Source organism: Hesperophylax consimilis, chromosome 19 (assembly GCF_061612785.1).
Source record: "Hesperophylax consimilis isolate HC1 chromosome 19, BYU_Hcon_1.0, whole genome shotgun sequence".
Classification (NCBI taxonomy): Eukaryota; Metazoa; Arthropoda; class Insecta; order Trichoptera; family Limnephilidae; genus Hesperophylax; species Hesperophylax consimilis.
In genome coordinates this window covers 22357077-22381922 of record NC_142854.1, presented here as the reverse complement: position 1 = coordinate 22381922, position 24846 = coordinate 22357077, and the positions used below count along the sequence as shown (strand labels likewise).

The following is a 24846-nucleotide window of genomic DNA, read 5'->3' as shown; positions in this document are numbered from 1 at the left end:
GGTTTGTGTGTTAACCTCTCAGACAAAGACATTTATGTACTATGTGTTCCTTTGAGAACTGTCAAAACGTGATAATTTTTGTGTTATTTACGAGTTTTGCTAAAAGCATCATAACTCACGTCTTGGGAAACGTAGCCTCATTCTAAAAAATGTTTTGGAAAGATTATGAAATCCAATATCGCATTGTGTTGTTATAAGTAAATATTTGCGTTTCTAAATATATATTTTATGAAAACGTCAAAAATATGTAAGAATCGATAACCATTATTTCAAAGCCGTGAAAAATGTACTTTTTTCTGAGTATCACAAAGAAATAAAACTTTATATATTGAAGAAATATAATTAAAAACTATTAGTCACCTCAAAATATTAACGGTCCAAACTAAAATATTTTTAATAAATTATTTAGAAACGCAATAAATTATGAACGAACAAGATGACAGATTCAATCGGCTTAGATAATGCAGTTCTACGTTCCATAGATATTCTTGAATACAGACGCGTAGCGTTATTCATTATCGATACTCTGTTTTTTAAATCATGGCAATCCGTATACTAGTGATGGAAATAAATCGATTTTTGTAAAATCTCGCGCGTTTACGTGAAAAGACGTTCTAATGTCTTGACCGCTATTATCATATATACGTCTTTTGACGTTCTAATGTTCTGAGTGGTTAAAGGCCAGACCAAAAATATTAACACTAAACATTACAACCAACGAGGAGTTAGTTACCTGCGTCGACTAGCAGCAGCTCCCCGTCCTTGAGTCTCTGGTTATCGTGGATGTAGTGGATAGCTGTAGCGCGGTCCCCCCCACCAACAACGGGCGGGAATGCCAGGTGCTCTGCTCCGCCTCTTCGACACCAGTAATCGATGCTTGCGTGGATGTCATGCTCGCTCGTGCCTGGTCTCGTGCACGCCATGGCCGAATTGATGGCTTGCCCCGCCACGGTGGCCGCCTGAAGCATCAGCTTGGCCTCCGCCGAGCTCTTGATGAGGCGCTGAGCCGCGATGGTGCGGCGCGGGCATGCAGGCGCCGAAGACAGGCGGGCGGAGGACACAGCCTTGCGGATGGACTCGTCCGTTTCCTGGTGGACGGGCAAGGAGGGCGAGTACCAAAGGTAGTCTGATTTGTGGGCTGAGAGGTGACTGGAAAAAACAAATTAATACATATTGACGATAAAGCAAAAAGGGTCAAGCGACAAATACTAAACTTTACAGGAGAGCAGAAACAAAGGCCAAAGGTATTATGCCAACATTTTGGAACAGCGTTACAATGTCCAACATCAGGGCAGATGTGTAATCGAAGATTGTAGGGATGTGTGTGCTTATGTACGTAGGTGAGGTACCGTGTTGCACGCTCCAATCCTCAGAGTACTTTTATTGTAGGAATATATATATAATACAAAAATTCTTTGGTATAACCAACATTTTTCAGAATATAGAGACTTTTATATGACAGTTAGAAAGAGTGGGAAAAATGGGCTGAAAACTTTGTCCATAGTCATCGCCCCGATTCGTTCAAGATACCACACGACTCTAGCACAGCATAACATGATAAGAGAAATGGTGCCATTAAATGAAATTTCTAAAACAGTTGATATATTTGGATATTTTTTTTATTTGTGACATCTGTGCATACTTGAGAAGGATTATTACTGTGCAGTATTGCACCCCATATTTCCCAAAATTAAACACTTTTTATGCTTTTATTTAGATTATAATTCTATTGTTAACTATCTAAGTATGTGGGAAAAGTTTTAGTCGTGGGGTACGTTGTGAGGCTGAAGGTAGTGGGGAGGGGAAGGAGATAGGGAAGAGGAAGGTGAGGAGGTACCTGGCTATTCAGATATGGTCACCAAACAAGGCCAAAGTCATTTGCAAAATATCAGCTAACATAGCATAAGAGTTATAGTAGAGTCCAGAGATGTGCTTTATTTCAAATAAATCCATTTCAAATGGAAATGCAAATTGCAAAATGCAAAATAGGTATTTTCCATTTTGCATTTTAAATGCTTTTCTAAAAATCATTTTGCATTTTAAATGCTTTTCTCAATGCATTTTCCATTTTAAAGGCTTTTTCGCAACATTCTTCCTACTATCTCCACTCATCTTTTTTTCATAAGCCCCAAATATCAGTCGGTCCTCAACCTCGCTATGAGAGATAATTTACATTTGTCAAGTTGCTCCCTGGTAGGAGCCCTGGCAATTGAGTGATACCATTACAAAAAATACTGAACATGGGGCCATGATGCTGTAATATTAAATGTTAGATAGCAGTTTCTATGTTTTTACGTTGGCAACATTAGTCCCGCGCAAATTTTTTGTGGTTTCATAATCTGTAGTCGTGGTGTTTTTGGATTTACCATCATGTAATATGTTTGTTCTACATTGATGTCCATTATTAAATGACAAAATTGTTTAAAACTTGTATAATTATTTTAATTGTTTGACCTGAAAAACCATTTTGCATTTTCAATGCATTTTGAAAATAGGTATTTTGCATTTGAAATGTTTTTCTAAAAACCATTTTGCATTTTGCATTTTCAAATGGAAAAGTTTTGACCCATTTCCATTTTGCATTTCAAATGGTTTTGGGTACCCATTTTGTACATCTCTGGTAGAGTCATATTTTTTTTTAATTTGTAAAGAATTGAGGAGCCTTACAGAGAGATTGAGAACTTTTGCTATATATATCTGGTTTAAAATAGTACAGAGTTATTTATACTTTGAATGGAGCAAATGAAAATGAAACAAAACAAAAAATATTGTCAGTGTGTTGAATTGTTGATTTAGTGATCATGAAATTTGTTGTACCGTAATAATTAGTTGAAAAGTCTTACCTCGCCAAGAAATGCGACAGTTGGGAGTACGGCAAGGCTACGTCCACTTTAAACAAACGAGTTGCATCGTCGATTCCCGTTCGCGGGCCGTCCCACAGCTCCGAGTGAGCGTCACGTCCACGGACAAACAATATGGACTAGAAATGAACGAGAAAAAGAAACATTTATTTATTTTTTTAATTACATTTCTTTATAGTCTATTGTCTAATAATAACACAGCATATGAAACGAACTGAGAAATAATAGATAATAAAATATTAAATTAAATATGGTTGGTACTTACAAACTAATTACACATTAATAACACAGCAATGAAAAATTGCATAAAAACAGGGGAATCAGGATAAGAGTGCAGGAGACAGCATGACCATCCCGCTTTCAATAATTTGTTTATAAATGAATCTGACAGTACACAGGCAACTCGCACTGTAATATTACGAATTACTAGTCCTTTTTACAATTGCGCGTGATTTGTTGGCTGCGTAAGAAAACTTAATTTCATAGTGTTAACCCTAGATAACTAATCGCTCATTGAGGCGACGTCGCGCTACTCACGCTACGTCGCGCAGCACGTGACGCGATTGCGGCCACACGCATACTAGGACATGCCCTATGACCATCTCGACGTCCGCTGGACGTAAGTTTAGTTACAACAACAATTTTTATTTTTAAGGTACGTACATTCATATATTCTAATATTTATTGTTAATGTTGGCGAATTTTCTACAATAGAAGCTCCGTTTTCATCTACGTCAAACGTGCCTAAAATTAGCTACCTGTGTCCATCCAAGGCCTGAAGGATGACCAAACACCGTTGCACTAGATGTAGAAAGGCTATTTGTGGTCCACATAATTTATTTATTTATTAACGCCGAATATAGCGGCTTTTACAAAAGAATAACAATTGTTTTACATATGAATACAGAATATACATAGATAAAAAAATATATAAATACAGTAGAACCCCGTTAATTCGAACCCCGATAATTCGAAAAAACGCGTAATTCGAAATTTTCGCCAAAAAAATTTCCGCAGAAAAATTTTTTCATACAAAAATTTTTTTAATTCGAAATTCGTTAATTCGTAATTCGAAATTTATTTTTGTCCGCGCACGAAAATTTGTTCGTGTAATTCAAAAAAATTTGATTTTTGCGAAAATAAATCATAATATTTCGTAAATCTGAATCTAAAAGTCACCCGTGGCGGTAAAACGCCGAAAAATGTATTTTTACGTGATTATACATCGTCCTAATTAGTATTATTATTTTGTAAATCTGAATCGATTTACACTGGAATGTCGTACTTTTTCAAATTTATTTCAAATATCCGAGCTTGAAGGGCCGAGAAAATACGTTTTACACGGATATATGTCGTAGTTTTACGAGTTTACACCAAATATCTGAATTTAAAGGGTCGGCCGCGACGAAACTCGGCCGCGAAATTTCGATTTACGCGTAAATGTATCGTATATTTACGAATTTATTTCGAATATTTGAATTTACATGGCCCGCTGCGACGGAAATCGGTTGCGAAATCTCGATTTACGCGTAAATATATACGATTTACGCGCGAATATCTGAATTTAAAGGGCCTGCCGCTACGGTAATCGGCCGCGAAAATAAAGAAATAATTGGTATTAATACGAATTTACAACTAAAATACCACCCGGATTTGAAGAGGCGGCCGAGAAAATCGATTTTCGGCGTTTTTTTTTTCATGAAATTTCGAATTACGTTGGAATTCGTTAATTCGAAATTTGATTTTTGATGTCCCGTGGATTTCGAATTAACGAGGTTCTACTGTATAATGATATTTTCCTTGTGATTTGAATGACAGTCAATTAAAACACAATTGAGTTTCTCTGTAATGAAAGAAACGACATTTAATGTTATTAATTTTATGTCAATTCCTTAATCACAATCACGATAGCAATTACAAATTATTTCCATCAATCTGTCATGTCACAAGCCATAGATTACGAAATATCGAGTCGACTGTGTAGGTACTGTGGCGCACATCCAGCCAGTGACAGTCCACGACACACACAGCCACAATGACGAGACAAGCTCGGCATTGCCTTGAATTAAAGAAAATTATATTTTTCTTTACATAAATATAAAATACATAAAAGAGAACAATAGAAATAGTAGTATCAACATAAAAAAGTACAATGAGTAGGTTATTATAAATACAATACAACATTATTATAAATCCCGGATATTATGTAATGAGTGTTAAGAAATTAATACTTTAAAACTGTATTTGATTATAGTCAATCTGAGAAGCGCTGACAGACAGTTTTAATTAACCCATTGGCCTCCGAATTGTTTGGCTAAAAAATTGTCCTTCACATCCGAATTAATTTTGTATCAAAAGTTTTAAGTGCAGTGGTGTACTAAATCTTACATAACTTTTAAACTAAACATGCAAACGAAACAATCTTTTTTTAATTTACTTGTTGAACCATTGAATCAAGGTATATAAAAAATATATGCACTGTTTAAAAAATAATAATAATATGATCAAACGAGGATATGAAATTTTTTTTTTTTCAAAAACCATTTTTTTTTCTTCATTTTTTTATAATTGGACTAAGAAAAGTTGTACATTATTCATACTTATTACCATAATATATATTTTTTGCCATTTGGGCTCTTGTTAGCCGCCCACCATGCGTTTTACGAACAAGCTTGTCAATTCCCGAACCACACGCCATTTTGAAAAAATTCAATAAAGCTGAAATATAACAAAATTTCAATCGTAAATATCAGGAAAAAATTGTACCACCGGAGTCCTGCCAATTACTACGAAATAAATGCTTAATTATCTACAGAGCGATTGGCATTTAAAAATTTTACACAGATGTCAATAATGTATCCCTTTTTCGTTTTTAAGCCGACGACACCAGACCCGCCGGGACGGCGTCGTTTGATTTTAAGACACATCGCCGTACACATGCCGGGACGGCGTCGTTTGAGGCCAATGGGTTAAGTAGTGTTTGTATGAGGTTAAACTAGCAATGTTTATAGCTTCATCCAAAACATATTTATTTCCAAGTACATGTAGGCGATTCATTATGGAGTTGAGTTCAGCGTTAGATCCTGTATTGTTGCAATGATAGGGTGATTTGAAACGAACTGATCGACTAGGTACATGGAAACATATTAACGAAAGAAGTTCAGGGGAGTTCAACAGGTTGAAATAATGTTGACATGTGTGGTCACTGTGTAGACTGATATTAATTTGTTCATTATAAACCTTACTTTTGTGCCATGTAACAAGTTCCTATCTCAATTAAATATTTTTGATTTATTTCTAGTGTTTTATTGCGTAGCCCACTCAACGAATGTGTAGTTACAATGAAACAACGAAAACAGTTTAGTTATCTAGGGTTAAAAAAGCGATGCTCACTGCCATCTAGTGTCTAGCCTTCAAGGTAATTGGAGTAGGTAAAACAGGCCCTATTTTTCGCACTTGCCGGTAAAGTGATAAACGCTACTGGTTGATAAAACAGATTCCATGTTCATATGTAAATATTATTGTGTTTGACATTTCGGTTAGTTGTTTTGGTTTTTAACTATAAAAAGCAAAACACTTATCATTCATTCTCTTCTTTCTTCAAAAACTAGTAAAAGTAAAGCAGGTCTTTGTACCTGAGTCTGCAAAGTGGTCGGGCCGTGAAAAAATATTTATAATATGTGATTCGTTAGTGCAATAAAAGTTAACCTTTCTTCCGAATGTATAATGCGTTTTTGACTGAATATCCCACTATACCTTACAATATTTAACAATTATTTTACAAGCAATAATTATTAGCCTGAAACACTCATCCACATTGAAAAATCTCCTGATAAAAGATACACTAATAATTATTGCTTGTAAAATAATTGTTACCCTTTGTGCTATGCATAAAAAATCTTGTCTTAAACATTAGTTTACCAAAAAAATAATAATTGATATTTGACAAGTTCTAGTATCTTCACCAAAAAATGTAGACAATTTGTCTCGACGCCATCTAGTGAGAGAGTTAGCACTTACAATGCCTTTCTCATATAAAATAAAGTTGGTTGTTTCAGGTGAAAAAAATGTAACAAGCAGTAATTATTGAATGAAACACTAGTATATATTGAATTATTTCGCGGATAAGAGATAAGCCGCCATAGCTCAGTGGTCAGAGCTGTCGAATGGAAATCGAAAGGACACGGGTTCAAGTCCCGTTGGCGTCATGTATCTTTTATCAGGAGATTTTTCAATGTGGATGAGTGTTTCAGGCTAATAATGTTTGCTTGTAAAATAATTGTTAAAAATAATAATTACAATATTTAACACATATCCCAAATCGTGTAAACAAAAGTTTGGGCAAAATGTTATGTTTTGTTACACTTTTAGTTAGACCCTTTTACAAGTGTGTTATAATTTACCCATCTCACACAATATTAGCATCGCTACGCCAGGCGATTCATTTAAGGATGAACATTCAGATATACTGCGCAGAAAACAGAAGACAGCGCTGCAAACCTTTGCCTTACTTTGCTTTTCTGTGCACGATCTGGTTAATTTAATGTGCGTTCTTCGGTGGTCAATGTACAACTGATGTCTGATTGTCAAAAATATAGTCACATGGTTTGCCTTCAGCTCGTCTAAATGATACCCAGATCTCATGTTAGGCAAGTCTACCAATTTGAATATCTATGGTTAACTTTTTATCACATTTTTGCAACTAAAGGGTTAAAAAAAACTTTTGGAGCCCAGTCTATGTTCCAGAGCATTTTAAAATACATTAAACAGCTAATAATAACCCTTAAGGAACAAATTTTATTGAAACTCTATAAAAATTTCATCCTTGGACTCGATTTATTCGAAAACGAAAGCTACACCACGAAAGTTATACCACAAAATCGACTCCAGATGTGATGTAGATTCGCCAGTTTTATCTGCTTGTATGTACTACTAGTTTCCAGACACTGTGCATGAGCGAATACCTAAGAATATTAAAAAAAAAGTGGGTGTGTCAAGCCTACGCAAGACAGAAGTGAAACTTCTAGTTTCAGCTGATGCTTGGCGTGGCGCAGTTCGCTGGTGTCTGAGAGAGAGGAAAGAAGAGAAGAGAGAGAACGTTCGTGAGCGGCTCCCCCACCTCAACAAGGTTTCACTTCAAAAATGCCACAGCCGAGAATCGAACCTCGCTTAACTGATTGAAAGCCAACCACGCTGAGCACCAACTGTAAGCAAAGCCGCATAAATTGATTATATTATGTAGGTTCTGAAAATATGAGAGCTTGTTATGTTTTATAATGTTACCTACATCACACCCAAAATATAATATATTTTTAAAAATAATGTACAATGTACAGAAATAGAATCCCACACAAGATCGCGTAGTGCGCTCTAGCGAACGGATATTTTATCAGAGGGAGATAGTTTTAATTTTTTTTTCTGTAAATTATTACATATTATCAAAATAAATAAATTAATTAAATAAATGTAATACAATTATCATAATATACGGATTAGATAATAATTTTAATCCAACACAATAACGCAAAGCGCGCTCTAGCGGAGTAATGTTTTATCACAGTGAGATAAGTGTTTTTATTATTTTGCAATATTATTTTCTTTTAAAAAATGTTCTGACCTACTAAAAAATAAGATATTGAATGAAAAAGGCGTTAAAAACAAAAAAATAATGTGCGATGGCCGAGAATCGAACTCGGATCAACTGCTTGGAAGGCAACTATGCTGACCATTACACCACCAACGCCAGTTGTCGGGATGAGCTAAGAAGCATTTATATGTTACTTCAAAACTTTGACTAGATCAAATGAACTTTAATCGGTGGTCCCGCATTTTCGTTTCGGTCATGAGTCGGTTTTACTCCGGTCCTCGAAATTGCATGACGCGCGTAAAGAAGTTTCACTTCAATACATCCAGTAAAATATTGATTGGCAACTCTGGCCACTAGAGGCGCTAGTGTAGCATGTTGCCATCAGAATGTATGTGAAGTTAAGTACCTGCTGAATATCATCGCACCCTGGGAGGCAGGTCATCATCAGGAGAGAGTCAGGCTCCAGGCAGCCAGTCAGGTAAAAGAAGTCAGAGTTTTGACGGAAGGTGAAGGGTATCTTATCGGACATGTACATCTTGGAAGCTGACGGAATCAAAATCTGGAAAGAAATCATTACATATTATCTTCTGACCATATTGGGCATGGATGCGAAAAAACTGCACTATATAAACGCTATGTTATTATTACTTTTAAAGTGCACAAACTTTGGGAGATGATTCTACATGATTGCCTACAAACTTAATGGAACACCTCTAAAAGCAGTTACATTACAACAAGACTTAGGAGTTACCATATCACAGGACTTGAAATGGGAACCACACATCGCTGGAATTGTGAAAAGAGCAAATTCACTAACATATCTAATCAGGAAATCCTTCCTTGACTTAACACCGGACATGATGTTAAAAATATGTGCGACCTCTCCTGGAATATGCTTTCCAAATATGGAGTCCTTACTTCGCAAAGGATATAAATCTGTTAGAGAGAGTACAGAGACAAAATACCAAGAGCTCTGAAAGATCTACGATACGAAGATAGACTCAAGGAACTAAGATTACCAACCTTACAAGAAAGAAGAGAAAGGGGTGACTTGATCGAGACTTTCAAAATTTTATCTGGACATTACAGTTGCCCTAGCATCCAAGAAATCTTCACTACTAATAAAAATATAAATCTACGTGGACACTCAATTACCAAAACGCCTTTTGCATCTAATCCTAGAAAACACTTCCTTGCAAATAGAGTAGTGGATGCTTGGAACAAACTCCCACAACATGTCATCGATGCAACAAATATAAATCAATTCAAAGCTCTATTGGATTCACATTTGGAGAGAAGAAAGGACTTAGTTCAAACTTAAAACAACTCAATTACTGGCAAACTTGTTGTGAAATCAGATATGAGCGCATCAGCAGAATGCTGCCTGCTCTGCACGTAATAATAATAATAATAATGATACATATCTATATAAATAAAAAAAGTAAATGTTCGTTTGTTCAAAATCTTAAATTTTGACACAACTTTGCATTCAAATACGCATGTGTTTTTATATACCTGTAGTGTATATAAAAACACACGCTATACACCTACATGATTCGAACGTCATTTTAGAAGTTTCGATTTTCTTCCAAACAAGCTTCTTGGATGTTCTTTTATTCTTTTTAATTTTGTTTTGGCAATATCTACATAGCAACCAAAATGTTCGAGAAGCTTCTTCACCTTATAAAAGCGACAGACACATTGACCAGCACTTCACCGCCTGCATCCGGAGTCTTCATCATCGGTCCTCAAGTCATCTCACATTCGGCAACCTGACTCTCAAATAAAACACTGTGACCTTCTCGACATCTTTAATTCCGTGCCTCCTCACTAGATCCGCAAATACCTAAATACCACAGCAACGCGTGGCGGGGTACAGCTAGTTATTAACTCCACACAGGAGGCCCTGAAGAAAATAATTTCCCTCAGGGCCTATGTCATCTTTGGGGATGCTGTGTGGAGGGTCTTTTTGTGGAGAGGAAGGAGTGAACATGGGTCTTGAAGAGTCCCATGTTGTAGGAGGGAGGAAACACAGAGGCCGGCAGTTCGTTCCACAGCCGAGCTGTTGAACTTAAGAACGAATCGTAGAAGCGACCCGTTCAAATGTCAACCGTGTACAAATGTTGGGCGCGCGTTTGGCGTGTATCCCGACTACGCACCGGTGCCGAAGGGATCAATGACGCTAGTTCCTCAGAGCATCTTCCATTGTAATACCGATAGAACAAGGACAGCATACCTACCTGACGCCTGTGCTCTAAAGATTGCAGTCCGTTTGTTAAGATTGGGGAATCTATCAAACGGACCACCCGTTTCTGTACAGAGTCAAGGGTTTTTTTTCAGGTATTTAGGGGCTCCGGACCAGAGATGGCTGCCAAATTCGACAGTAGGGCGCACTTGCGATTTGTACAGGGTCAGCAGTTGTGTACTATTAAAGTATCTGCGGGCCCTGTACAGTACGCCCAGCTTTACTCTGGCTTCGATGGAGCCCCCGTACCTGAGCTGGTCATTTATAGTTACACCAAGCATATCAATGGAAGGCCTGTTCGGAAGATTGCTTCCGTTGAAGGAGAATAGATTATCATTTGGATCCCTTTCAGACGTAATCAGACAGGATTGGGTCTTTGAAACATTAAATTCGACGAGATTATTTTTACCCCAGGAGGAAATACTCTCGAGATTTATTTATTTATTTATTTATTTTTTATTTATTTTATTTATTTGCAAAAACAGTACAAAAACCAATACATTGCAAAAGCGGTAAACAAATTATTGAAGAAAATTTTATACATAAGTATACAGTTAAAACATATGCAAAAGCGGTAAACAAAATATGGAAAAAAAATTATACATAAGTATACAGTTAAAACAAATACAATATTTCGCGCTTAAAGTCGTTGTAGGACATATGGAAAATATCCAAGTTAGCTGGAAGGGAGTTAATTAACCTAGTGAGTCTTCCCAGGGGCATCACCATTGGTAAGTTAGTTCTGGACCTGGGAAGAATTAAAAGCCTGTGTTGGCGGCCTCTCGTGAAATTATCCGGGACATAAAGTCCTATTTTTGACAGAATGTCTGGAATTGATACTAAACCATTCAGAAGCTTGTAAGCCATCATCAATAATGCGACGTCCCGTCTGGAACTAAGGCTGCAGATATTCAGCATTCCCGAGATAAATGCTGTTGGAAACAGCCATGGGTAAAAACCAAACTCTCTCATATAGAGGTATCGTAAAAATTTCTTTTGAATTTTCTCGACCATTAGTACATAGACAGTGTCCTCTGGCCCCCATACCTGAGATCCACTCTCGAGAATGCTACGCACTAAGCTAAAGTAAAGCAGCCTAATGACTGCAAGGTTTGTCAGTTCCTTTGAATTGTGTATGACAAAACCTAACATTCTTGTAGCTGATTTACAGATCTTTTCAATGTGAGCGTGAAATGTTAAGCGAGCGTCATACACAATTCCTAAGTCCTTATAAGTCACCGTATGCTTTAGTGATGTATCTTTCATTTTGTAATTAAAATATACAATCTTTTGTGACCTCGTAAAACACATAACTGAGCATTTTTGGAAGTTGAAACCGAGTTTGCTGTCAATACTCCAGTCAATAATTGCATTTATATCTTCCTGGAGCTTTTTACAGTCTTCTAATGATCTTATTCTTAAGAACAGTTTAATATCATCTGCAAAAAGTAAAAAACGGACGAATTTGATTTTTCCCCGAATATTATTTATAAAAATTAGAAACAATAAGGGTCCTAAATTGGAACCCTGCGGCACACCAGAGTTTGTAGGATACGCGTTAGAGTTAAAACCACCATAGGAAACGAATTGTTCCCTTTCTTTTAAATAGTTAGCAAAGAGTTTAATTAAGTTTTCGGAAAAACCAATTTCTTCAAGCCTACTTAAGAGCACTAAGTGATCAACCTTATCGAAAGCTTTCGCAAAGTCATGGTATGACGTGTCAACTTGCTCATTATTATCGAGCGCTCTCGCCACGTAATCAGTATATGCCATCAAGTTTGTAGTGGTTGATCGGCCACGTCGAAATCCGTGTTGTTGTTCGATCAAGAATGGTTCAACCTTGGCATATACATATTTATGAATAATTATTTCGAATAACTTGGCAGGTGCGGAAAGAATTGCTATAGGACGGTAATTGGTTGCCTGACACTTGTCACCATCTTTATGTAGAGGGGTAACTTTTGACAGCTTCCACAGTTTAGGAAAAATTCCGTTTTTAATCGTAAGATTAAATATATGTAGAAGTGGATTAGACAGTGGTTCAGAACAACCCTTAATGACGAAGGGTGGAATGAAATCAGGGCCAAATGATGTTTTTGGTTTCAATTTTCTTATTGCTAAACTGAAATCCATGTTATTAACGTTTTCTATAGATATGTTTTGAGCTTTTGTCAATCCAATCTGTCCTGGTACGTAAGAATCAAAATCAGCTTTTTCTGGATTATAGACAGATTGGAAATATTTTGCGAAAGCTTCCGGTACGTCAGTTCCTTTGTAAGTACAATCATTCAGAATAATATGATTTAAGAGGCCTCTGTCATTTTTTTTGTCAGAAACATATTTCCAAAACGACTTTGGATCGTGTTTAACATTATTCTCTACCTCCACAATATATTTTTTGTGTGCTATTGAAATGCTATGTTTAATTTTTGTACGATAGGATTTGAATAACTCGTGTTCACTATCCAAACCTGATCGTTTCCACCGTCGATGGTATACAAGCTTCGTCTTTATGTCCCCGATAATCTCACGCGAAAACCATCTAGGATAGTTTTCATTTCGCGGCGCTTTTTTTCTTAGAAAACATTTGTCAAAATACGCGTATAGGGTATCGTAGAAGTACTTAACTGCTTCGTCAACATCGGAGATCTCCAAGATAGCCAGCCAATTGTGGTCACGCAATTGGCTGTACAGCTTCTCAAAGTCTCCTTTGCGGAAATTCCAACCACGAAAGTTATTTTCTGAATGTAAACAACGACTTTTCAACGGTCTGTCATGATCAAGACTAATTTCTGACACAAGTGTCGGGTGATAATTATCTTCTTGAACAAGACAGAAATCGGATTTTTTTGTAAACATACTAAAGTTACTTAATACTAGATCCAAAGTACGATTACATGAGTTAAGTACTGTATTAAACTGCTTCAATTGAAAAAGTTCCATAACATATAAAAGCTCAGTGTTCACTGCACGTGGATTTTGTGAAGAATTAATGTTAAAATCACCAATCACTAAGATTTTTTTATCAACAAGGTAAGTTAAGTTACTAATTAAAGTTTCGAAAAAAGTCGTGTAAATATGCGTTTTTGAACTGGGTGGGATATAAACAGAACAAATAAATAAACATAAGCCTTGAATTGTGACTTTGACCCATAAATTTTCGTCTCCCGTTTCCAGATGGGAAAGTCGTTCGGCTCGCATGTTTTCTTCGTTTAGTAAAGCGAGCAGTAGTCCACCACCTCGTGTTTGTTGAGTGCTTCTGTCTTTTCGGAAAACTGTGTATCTGCTGTCGAAAATTTGCGCGTTAAATATCGAATCGTTTAGCCAAGACTCCGTAATCACGATGAATTTATGTTCTTGGTTAAGAACATTTTCTAGAAATTGATTCATCTTAGACCTAAGTCCTCGCACGTTCTGGTATAGTAGCAGTCATTTTGATTCGGTCGGCTTTTTCGCGTTTTCTTGACCTGAAATGCGTTTATTATAATATCTAAAATGACGGACAACCACTCCTCGGGGCCATAGTTCTTCTTTTAGTAGTAAATCTATGTTCTGCTCGTCGACTCCTATTTTAAAGGATGAGTATTCTTTAGAAAACGCCATAAACTTTTCAGCATTACAGCTGAGAGCTGTATTCGTTTTGACATGGGAAATGACTTCCTCCGTCGTCGTGTCGGGATCTAAGCGTGAAACGATAATAAATTTTTGTTTGGGTATTACTTTAATCTTACTCGAGTCATTGGTTCCTACGACTAAAATTTTGTTTTTATTGCGTAAGGCGGCACTGTATGATAACAATGGGCAGGAGGGCGGCTCGGTGCGGGGGGTTTGCTTGACGTTAACGCCGCTGCTCTCAGCCGGTGTAACCGACTCGGAGGCGGGGGCGGGCGCAGGGGAAACGGTAACTGGTTCACTGCTGTTTGCCAAACGAGGCTGGCTGACTGCAGGTGTGAGAGAGATGGTATCAATATTCTCGCCTGAGTTTGAATTTTGGTTGATTTTTGTTTTCGATCGCGTTGTAATCACCTTGTCATTCGCACTGTAGGTACTCCGAAAGACTTCAATACTCGTAACGAGCCGCGAAATGATATTATTTTGAGTGATTATTTCATTCGATAATTGCCGAATTATTCGCTCCTGTTCGAGATTTTTAGTTTTCATTGACGATAGTTGCGTGTAGCAATCATCCAGTACTGCGATGCTTTGCTTATTAGACATATTTATTATTATTATTCGTTAACAAAATACGCGCGACGAAACTGTGTGCGTCTTAACTCGTGACTCAGGAATTACGGAGATAACCGTCCATTCTCTGCTTCAAAGCCCTCCGTAAAACAGATAACAAATTTTTTCGAAAATTCAACATTATAAGGTAGTTTTCAGTGTTTCCAAGTACAAAAGTTGAATTGTTTGTATAGAGAAAATATTTTTGAATGGGAAAAAAAACAATGGAATCTTTTTTACTCTTTTTTTTACTTCTACACCCTTTATCTGTACAGTGAAAGGCTACATTCATACATACAAAATCAACCTGTTAAGAACAAAGTTTTTTCACAATAATACAGCCATTTTTATCATGCAGTGAAACAGTTTTCACTTTCCGCCACAGTCCTACGCATCGAACGGAACGGACCTAGTTGCGTCATCATTTCATCTAATTTCAGAAAAAATTTGGGTGCGTGATTGCCACCAAAAGTCGATAGAATTCATTGTCATCAACGAGTCTATATGCCGAGTTTCAACTCGATCGGATCAACGATAAAGATGTTTGGAAACAGGCAAATCGAGCGTTACTGAATAAATGGCATGGCTGATTGGAGCCTCAGATTGATCCATCTAAAAGTTGGGAACAGTGACCGTTAGTAATATATAATGTTCACCTATTGTTTTGTAATGTTAACCTCTCAGACAAAGACTTTTATTTACTGTGTGTTCCTTTGAGAACTGTCAAAACGTGATAATTTTTGTGTTATTTACGAATTTTGCTAAAAGCTTCATAACTCACGTTTTGGGAAACGTAACCTCATTCTAAAAAATGTTTTGGAAAGATTATGAAATCCATTATCGCATTGTGTTATAATACGTAAATATTTGCGTTTCTAATTATACATTTTATGAAAACGTCAAAAATATGTAAAAATCGCTGACCATTATTTCAAAGCTGTAAAAAATGTAATTTTTTCTGAGTATCATAAAGAAATAACACTTTATATATTGAAGAAATATAATTAAAAACTATTAGTCACCTCAAAATATTAACCGTCCAAACTAAAATATTTTTAATAAATTATTTAGAAACGCAATAAATTATGAACGAACAAGATGACAGATTCAATCGGCTTAGATAATGCACCTCTACGTTCCATAGATATTCTTGAATACAGACGCGTAGCGTTATTCATTATCGATACTCTCATTTTTAAATCATGGCAATCCGTATACTAGTGATGGAAATAAATCGATTTTTGTAAAATCTCGCGCGTTTACGTGAAAAGACGTTCTAATGTCTTGACCGCTATTATCATATTTACGTCTTTTGACGTTCTAATGTTCTGAGTGGTTAAGTTAGTATATTTTGACCTGAGGAAGGAACGAAGTCGGCGTTTATAAAAAATATAGTGATTCAAACAAAGTAACATAGATTCATTTATATATAAAACCGGTGGACCCAACAAAGTTTCGCTAATGACTTTCTCGGGCGTCTATATAGATAATAATATAAATGTAAATTGTCAAAATGAGTATCTAGATTGTTTATCAAGCTCTGGATATACGTCATATATTAGCTCACCAACTAGAGTAACCTTAAGTAACTCTGCATGTTTAGACCACATATTTGTCAAGTCGCACAAGGCGACCAATATTATCTCTTCAATTCTTGAAACTAATATCACAGATCATTACCCGACCTTTTATGGACACCATTTCAAAAATACACCTCTAAACCAAAATTCTGTAACTCTAGAAAAAGTAAACATTGATTATAAAACTCTAAACTCTTTACTTCAGTCAGAAAACTGGAAAAATGTAATATCAATAGAAAATCCACATTTAGCATTAGAGAATTTCTATAATACTCTTAGAGAGTATATTCTAAAAAGTGAAAGTAAAATAGTTGTCACTAACAGAAAATATAAAAAAATTAAACCTTGGATTACAGTTGGATTAATTATATCAATTAAACAAAGGGATAAATTATATAGAGAAATGATAAAATATCAAATGGATTGCCAAAATAATAATCTCAGAACAATGCCTTATCTGAAAACAAAATATCTAATGTACCGAAACTTACTAAATAGACTGATACGAAACTGCAAAAAGAAATACTATTGTGAACAAATTGAAAATGCTAAAAATAATACTAAAAAAACTTGGAATATTATAAATGAAATTGCCAACAAAAAAATTATGTCTTCAAATATTGTAAATGAGGTTAAAATAAATAATGAAATAATAACTAACAAATCGACCATTGCAGAATGTTTTAATAACTTCTTTACAAATATAGTAGACGAGGTACTTCTATCTTCCGGCATTAATGTTAATCATGATTATATGGAGACATCTCCTCAATTAGACTCTAATAACGATTCAATTAACTCAATAGAATATTTTTCTCCTATTACATTTAATGAAATTGAAAAATATATTGATAACCTAAAACCATCCAACTCTAAGGGAAATGATGGCCTATCATGTGATACATTAAAAAAAATAAAACAACATGTATTAACGCCATTACAACATATCTTTAATATATGCCTCAAAGATGGTCATTTTCCAGAACAGTTTAAAATCTCCACTATAATACCTATTCATAAATCTGGGGATACGCATAAATTAGACAATTACAGACCAATATCCCTTGTTTCAAACCTATCAAAAATATTCGAAAAATGCATCAAATTTAGAGTCATTGAACACTTAGAAAAATATAAAATTCTATCGAAAAACCAATACGGCTTTCGTAAAGATCTAAGCACTGAGGATGCCATATATGAATTGACAAAAAATATTTATACATCTATCGATAAAAAAAAGAAATGTCTTGCCATATTCCTAGATTTAAGAAAAGCTTTCGACACCGTTAATCATAATTTACTCATTAAAAAAATAACTCAACTGGGCTTCAAAAAACACACACTAAAATTACTATCAAACTATCTTAAAGACAGAACACAAAAAACAAAAATTGGGAATAATTATAGTTCAGAAACACAGATAAAAAATGGAGTTCCGCAGGGAACTGTTCTTGGCCCGATTTTATTCTTAATTTATATTAATGATTTATGTAATTTTGTAATTCCTGGTAAAATTGTTTCTTACGCCGATGACACGGCAATAATAGTGGATGGTAATAATTGGACAGAAACTTTTTCGAATGCAACTGTATGTATTTCACTTGTTTCAAAATGGTTAAAATACAACAAACTTGTCTTAAACTACAGCAAAACATTTTACTTACCTTTTTATAAAAACATCAAAAACAAACCAAAAGACAACCTTAAAATTAGAATCCATAATACAACTTGCAATCAAGAAATGTGTTTCCTGTGCAACGAACTCGCTAATGTCAAAAATATAAAATATTTAGGAGTATCAATAGATATTAATCTTAATTGGAAATCTCATATTAATCAAACCACTTCAAAACTAAGATATCTAACCTACATATTTTATAGACTCAAGGAAATTTTAAACGCTGAAAAATTGAAAATGATCTACTTCTCCCTGGTGCAATCTGCAATCACTTATGGCATAATAGGATGGGGTGGTGCACCTGATACATTTATTAAGCCTCTACAAATAATTCAAAAGCACATAATTAAAGTCATATATAACAAAAATAAAACATTTTCGACCGACCTATTATACAAGGAATCTAAATTATTTAACATTCGTAAATTATTTATATTACAAACTATGAAATATCTATTTAAAAACAAAAACAATTTCAAAATAAATGAAAACAGAATGAGCAAAAGAACAAATAATATATTTTACACCCCCCAAACCAATACTAAATTAATGCAGACGCATAGCAGTTTCATTGGTCCTCGTACATTTAACCTTCTACCACTACAAACTCAAATGATAAATAAAAAGATAGAATATATTAAAGAGGTAAAATTATGGCTGATTGACGCAGATATTGAAACGCTTTTACTATAAATTTATTTATCCTTTCTACAACTCACTTGCTGAAACTTTATAAATTATTGTACATAATGTTTTTCTCTTTACTTTTTATAATAACTATAAACAAAAAAAAACTTTTTCTACTAATGTATATTATACTTTAGGTACTTGAAATATAGTAATCGTTTTATATTACCCACACTCAGGCAGTCAGTGCCTTAGTGGGTTTTCATTTCTTTTGTAAACTATTTGGTATTATATATTATGTTATTTTATACTATCTATTAATATGTATAATATGTGTAAAGAAATGAAAATAAATAAAGTAAAAAAAAAAAAAAAAAAAAAATATGTACAGTTACAAAAATGGAAAAAAAAATATTTTCAAAAATACTACAAAATATTGTACAATAAGAAAATTACAAATAATTATAGAAACAGAATATCAACAAAAATCAACAGAAATATAAGCAACAGAATGTATCTGAAGATCATCGATAAAAGAAAGTCAATCTTCTCTGTAAAAAGTTTTTTTTTAAATTTAAAATATTTTTCTCACTTTTTTTTTTTTTTTTTTTTTTTTTTTTTTTTTTTTTTTTTTTTTTTTTTTTTTTTTTTTTTTTTTAAAAAGAAAGACCAACATTCCCGGGTCACGAATAACCCAACAATGTTTGAAAATCTCCTACTACCACCACAGAAAGCCGAAAATGTTGCTTGTGTTGTGATGGAGGACTTAGCCAGCCGAGGAATCGAACACGCGACGCTCGGGTGAGACCCAAGCGCTATGCCCACTTAACCACTGACCGGTCAATTGTCAATTAATCTATTGTATCCGGTAAATCGTTAAATAACTTTGGGCCTATATATTCATGATGGTGTTGTGCAGCTGTCGTATTGCATCTAGGTACATACATGTTCCCAGATGTTCTAGGTCTTATACTTCGCGTTGAGGACCTTTCAGAATCTTTAAAAACTTTTAAAATAGCATTTCTTTGAAATAGTTTTAGAAAATCGGTAATTCACCCTATTCCCAAGAAAGGTGACCGCTCCAACCCGGCCAACTACCGCCCCATAGCGATCACATCAGTTCTGTCCAAAGTGATGGAACGTGTGATCAACGACAAACTACTCACATACCTCGGGAAGAACAAAATTATCAACGACCGTCAATACGGATTCCGGCGGAACCGCTCGTGCGGTGATCTTCTCGCATATGTGACGCATGTTTGGGGGCGGTGCCTGGAACGTCACGGTGAGACCCAAACGGTCGCACTAGACATATCCAAGGCCTTTGACCGGGTCTGGCACCGAGGACTTTTATATACTTGTATATTTTAACATAATTGAGTTACCGTGTGTCCCTTCTTCCCCTCCCGCATCTTGGAAGCGACCAGCCTCTTCATCAGCTCCGTTCTCCGTTTGCGAAAGTCCTGGACTGTCAGTCCCGCCACCAGTTCCCCTGGCCCCACCATGTGCGGGTGTGTGTGGCACGTCGGCTGCCCCATCACGCCCGTGGGAATGCTGCTACTGTTGGGAGCGCTCTTGGTATGGACGTCCACAGTGCTGCCACTCGAAGAGCTGGAGAATCTCATCTTTGAAAGGTGGCGACATCTTTGTGCTGAAATATTGAAGAATAAAAAAGTGTATATTTTTTTAATATTACATTCAATCAGTATCCATATCGTAGTTGCTCTTACAAAAATGACCATGTTTAAAAAAAATCAAGGAATCGGGCCCAATCTCGGCTATGTGCATAAGTTTAACCGTTTTTGCACAAAATCATTTAATTGTTGTATGTTGACTCATTTTGATTTAAAAAAAATGGCAAGTTTTTGCTTCCCCTGTTAAATTTAGTAAAACTCAGATAGCCGGTCTTGCAAGCGAAAGACGATATATGCATCTATTTTAAATTCGGTGTCCAGAAACTCATAGTACAAGCGGAAAACTTGTGAATCTAAATTAAAAAAAGATATGCTACAAAATAGATTTACCAGATTCCTGCTTGTAATACGAGTTTCCGGACACCAGTGTATAACGGAGGACTGAATGCGGTTATAATAAAGAGTTGACAAAGAAGCGAGGCTAGCAGTCCTCTATAGAGTGCTGATACCAACTCTGATGTATAGCAGTGAGGCATGAAACTGGCAGAGGAAGGATGAAAGTGAATGAAGAGTGAATGCTGTAGAAATGATGTCCCTGCATTCTAAAGTCATAAATAAGGTTTGCTGACGATATTGCTTTGGTTGCTGAAAGCGAAGAAGAACTGCAAGAGGCCTTAACAACCATGCAAAGCATTCTTCAAAATCGATAAATAAAGACAAAACAAAGCTGCTGACTGTAGGCCGAACGCAACATCAGATGAGAGTAGAGATGGCAGGAGTTCCACTAAAGAACACCAAGGAGTTTGTCTACCTCGGGAGCAAAATAACATGGGACGGTCGGTCTAAGAGCGAGGTTGACAGCCGTATACATCAGGCCAGGCTTGCATTCAATAAAAGGTCGAAAATAATAGAATCGAATAATATAGACCTAAAACTGAGAATACTCCTCATCAAGACCTATGTATGGAGTATCTTGATGTACGGCTGCGAAACATGGTGCCTATCCAAAAGAGATAAACGGAGACTAGAGGCTTTTGAGATGTGGTCCTATAGAAGACTGTTAGGAATTTCCTGGAGAGACCATGTTACAAATGAGGAGGTTCTCCAAAGAATCGAAGGAGGAAGGCACCTGCTCAGGACCTTGTCCGAAAGGCGTGCAAGATGGATCGGCCATGTTATACGACAAGAAGGCCTCTTGCATGTCATAATGGAGGGTATGACCAACTCTAGGGGACGCCCACGCCGAGAGTACCTGGAGGACCTGCTGGTGGACGTGGCTGCTCATCATATGCACAAGTCAAAAGAGCCGCACAAGACAGGGAAGAATGGAAGAGGAGATTAGATGAAATTGCTGCAAACCAATCCCAGGATTGAAAACAGAGAGAGAGAAAGAATTCAATGCTGAAGAAAGCAGAGTGAAGAAGATTAAGGAAGGGATGCTTAGACTGTTTAGAGCACCCTCCCCAATAAAGACACAGTGGAGATGCTTGTAGTAAGTATATCAGACCGGCTCAAGTATCCGAACTCCATAGAAGCCCGAGTAAATCTTGCTTACAAGAAACTGGGCGTCTTGTATAGGGCCAGCAGATTCTTTGATAGTAACCAACTGCTTATTCTGTACATACAAATCTCAAATAGTCCAACAATTGAGTTTGGGAGCTGCCTCTGGTACCTGTGAATAAACCTACATTGATTATCTGTACACTGGTGCCCGCATGCTAAACTCGACAGACACAAGTGGAAAACCACGAGTGGTTCATAATTGATGTTGGCTTCAAGAGAACAGATCATTTCTTCAACTCGTTTTTGTGTAAGTCAGCTTGCACGTGGAATGAGCTACCGGCTTCTGTTTTTCCTCCTTATAATCTACCTCCTATCCTTACCTCAACCCGCCTCACAATAGTGCCCAATCGCATAATCTACATGAGAGAGTTTGGTTATTACCCATGGCTGTTTCCAACAGCATTTATCTTGGGAATGCTGGGTGTATGCAGCCTTAGTTCCAGAAGGGATGTTGCATTACTCCTGATGGCGTATAAGCTTCTAAACGGTTTAGTATCAATACCAGACATTCTGGCTAAAATAGGATTCTACGTCCCCGATAATTTTGCGCGAAGCCGCCAACACAGGCTTTTGATTCTTCCTAGGTGCAGAACTAACTTACCAATGGTCATGCCCTTGGGAAGAATCACTAGGTTAATGAACTGCCTCACAGGAAATGTGAATATTTTCCACTTGTCCTACAACGTATTTAAACGTGAAATATTATTATTCAAGACTTAACATTGTAAACCTACATTTGAAACCTTTTTTTGTCCCACTTGTAAATGTATTTGCTATTCACTTTTTTGTAATTTTTAATTACCGATATTGCAATGTACTGGTTTATACTGCTTTTGCAAATAAATAAATAGCAACATAGTTTCCCTGTCTTTACATTGTACAGACAGGGGTACTCTTGTGAGTTATGATTTGTACATGTGGAGCAGATAACTTCTGAACTGAGATGGGTAGCATTATTAAAAAAAAAAACAAATTGCTTGAAACCATTGCAAGTTGTTTTAAATAAAAAAAATATTATTGTAGACGGTATTGCCAGGATATGAAGCGAAAGTGAACAGTAGAGGTAGTCGGGGACGCCCAAGGATGGCATGGCATGACCAAATTTTTAATTTGGGAGGCGGGTATGGGTTCGTCGCCCCCGGGAACCATTTATTGAATAACCAACACCCCTGGCATAGGTCACCTTAAGTGGTTTGCTACATTTGGTGACTTGGCAAGGGTTCCCGGGTTCATGGGGTGAGGTTCGTCTAGGTCTTGGCGGAGGATGCGAGTCGGATTGAGAGAGACTGGTTGACGAAGGCTCTCTCTTAACCCATCGTCTCGCACGGCAGTGGAAGGAATGAATTTAATTGACTGTCACTCCTTAACCCCCAGATTCCAATACACCCTTTTCCTTTCCAGATCTTCCTCACCTTTCTTTCATTAAAAAAAACCCTCCACACAATATCCCCAAAGATGACATAGGCCCTGAGGGAAATTATTTTCCTCAGAGCCTCTCGTCTGGAGCTAGTAAAAAAAAAGAGTCAAATACTTAAGTAGGGTCATGTCAAGGTCTGAATAACAGAAGAGTATGAGTATTTATGCGAAGATTCATGAATGTGAACGAAGCCAGGTGTATGTGCCAAGACAGAGTTGTAAGGTTTATCCTTTCTGCCATTCCTCCGGGGAAACGGCGTCATGGTTAGTTAGTTAACATCTAATATTATATATTTTCTAACATATTCAGTTTTACAAATATACTACCTACCTACATAATTAATGTGACAACTTTTTTTAAAAATTGTCTTACAAAAAACAAAACCTTTCTTATGGGGATAAATATGTTGGGCAAACTTGTCGAATTCCGTTGCATATAAAGGCTCTTTGAAAAAACAACACTTGATTTCAACTTAAATATCTAATGGAGACAACTATTTAATTCTGGGGTTTAAGTAAACAAGCACAAGTTAGGTTTTTAGGGTGTTAGTTTGGGTTATTATAATAATGTAAGCGTATTTCTTAACCTTCAAACATAACTTTGATTGAGAAAAAATGCAACTTTAATGCATTTTTTTCATCTCCCACAACATAAATAGTTATTTCTTGTAGTAATTAAGTTACAACCAAGTGCTATTTATAATTTGTTTTGCGTGCATCGCAATTGGACAAGTTTATCGTTTATTGTTTTATTGTCTTTATTTATTACGTTTAATAATTTTCACATACCTACTTAAATGCTGTAAAAAAATGTTCGCAATATAATTTGTACACTATCTGATAGACTTTAAAATAAAATGGGTCAAATAGATCCGTGTTTGCTAAACGAATTGCCTTTGAATACAAATTAGGACTATTATCATTAAAATCAAATTAAAATATATTACCGGAATCCGAGAGTAGGCTGACCGCTATTTTCTTGGGAAACGTAAACATTTTCCCGGAGAAATAATTAATCTATATTTTCTATTTACACAAATTGTTTTGGAAAACCATTTGGCATATCTAAATATTTCGGGCGTTAATTATTTTAAATTAAACAACTTTTAACGTAAGGATTTCAATTGCTACTATTGCACTATTGGGCAGATAATAAAAACCAAATCTACGTATAAGAACAGGTTATGAGAACTGTCAATCGTCAATGTCATAGATATAAAACTCACGTCAATGTTAAAATTGTTAAATGTCAATTTTGTCTATGATTTGTATTTTCTTTGCTGGGAATTTTTCTCCATACATCTGGGGATTTCTATTCAATCAGAGAGAAATCACAGAAGAAACTTAAAAAGAGTTTCAGGGAGAGAATGGGAGTTTTTGGTCAAATTTGGGGATTTCGGAATTAACGAAAATTCACAGGAAAGTAACCAT

The 24846-nt window shown here is 36.0% G+C and overlaps 1 protein-coding gene across 1 annotated transcript in view; it reads right to left on the bottom strand.

The window, feature by feature from the left end:
• Positions 1–24578, bottom strand: part of LOC149415005 (xaa-Pro aminopeptidase 3-like) — a 29222-nt gene extending 4644 nt beyond the window's left edge. The window contains exons 1-5 of the mRNA XM_089643094.1: positions 24363–24578; positions 20188–20453; positions 8855–9007; positions 2844–2980; positions 734–1149 (exon numbers count right to left, since the gene is read on the bottom strand). Of these exons, the coding sequence (XP_089499220.1) occupies positions 734–1149; positions 2844–2980; positions 8855–9007; positions 20188–20453; positions 24363–24411 (1021 nt within the window). The 5' untranslated portion in view covers positions 24412–24578. The remainder of the gene's footprint in view (positions 1–733; positions 1150–2843; positions 2981–8854; positions 9008–20187; positions 20454–24362) is intronic.
• Between the last annotated feature and the right edge of the window lie 268 nt (positions 24579–24846).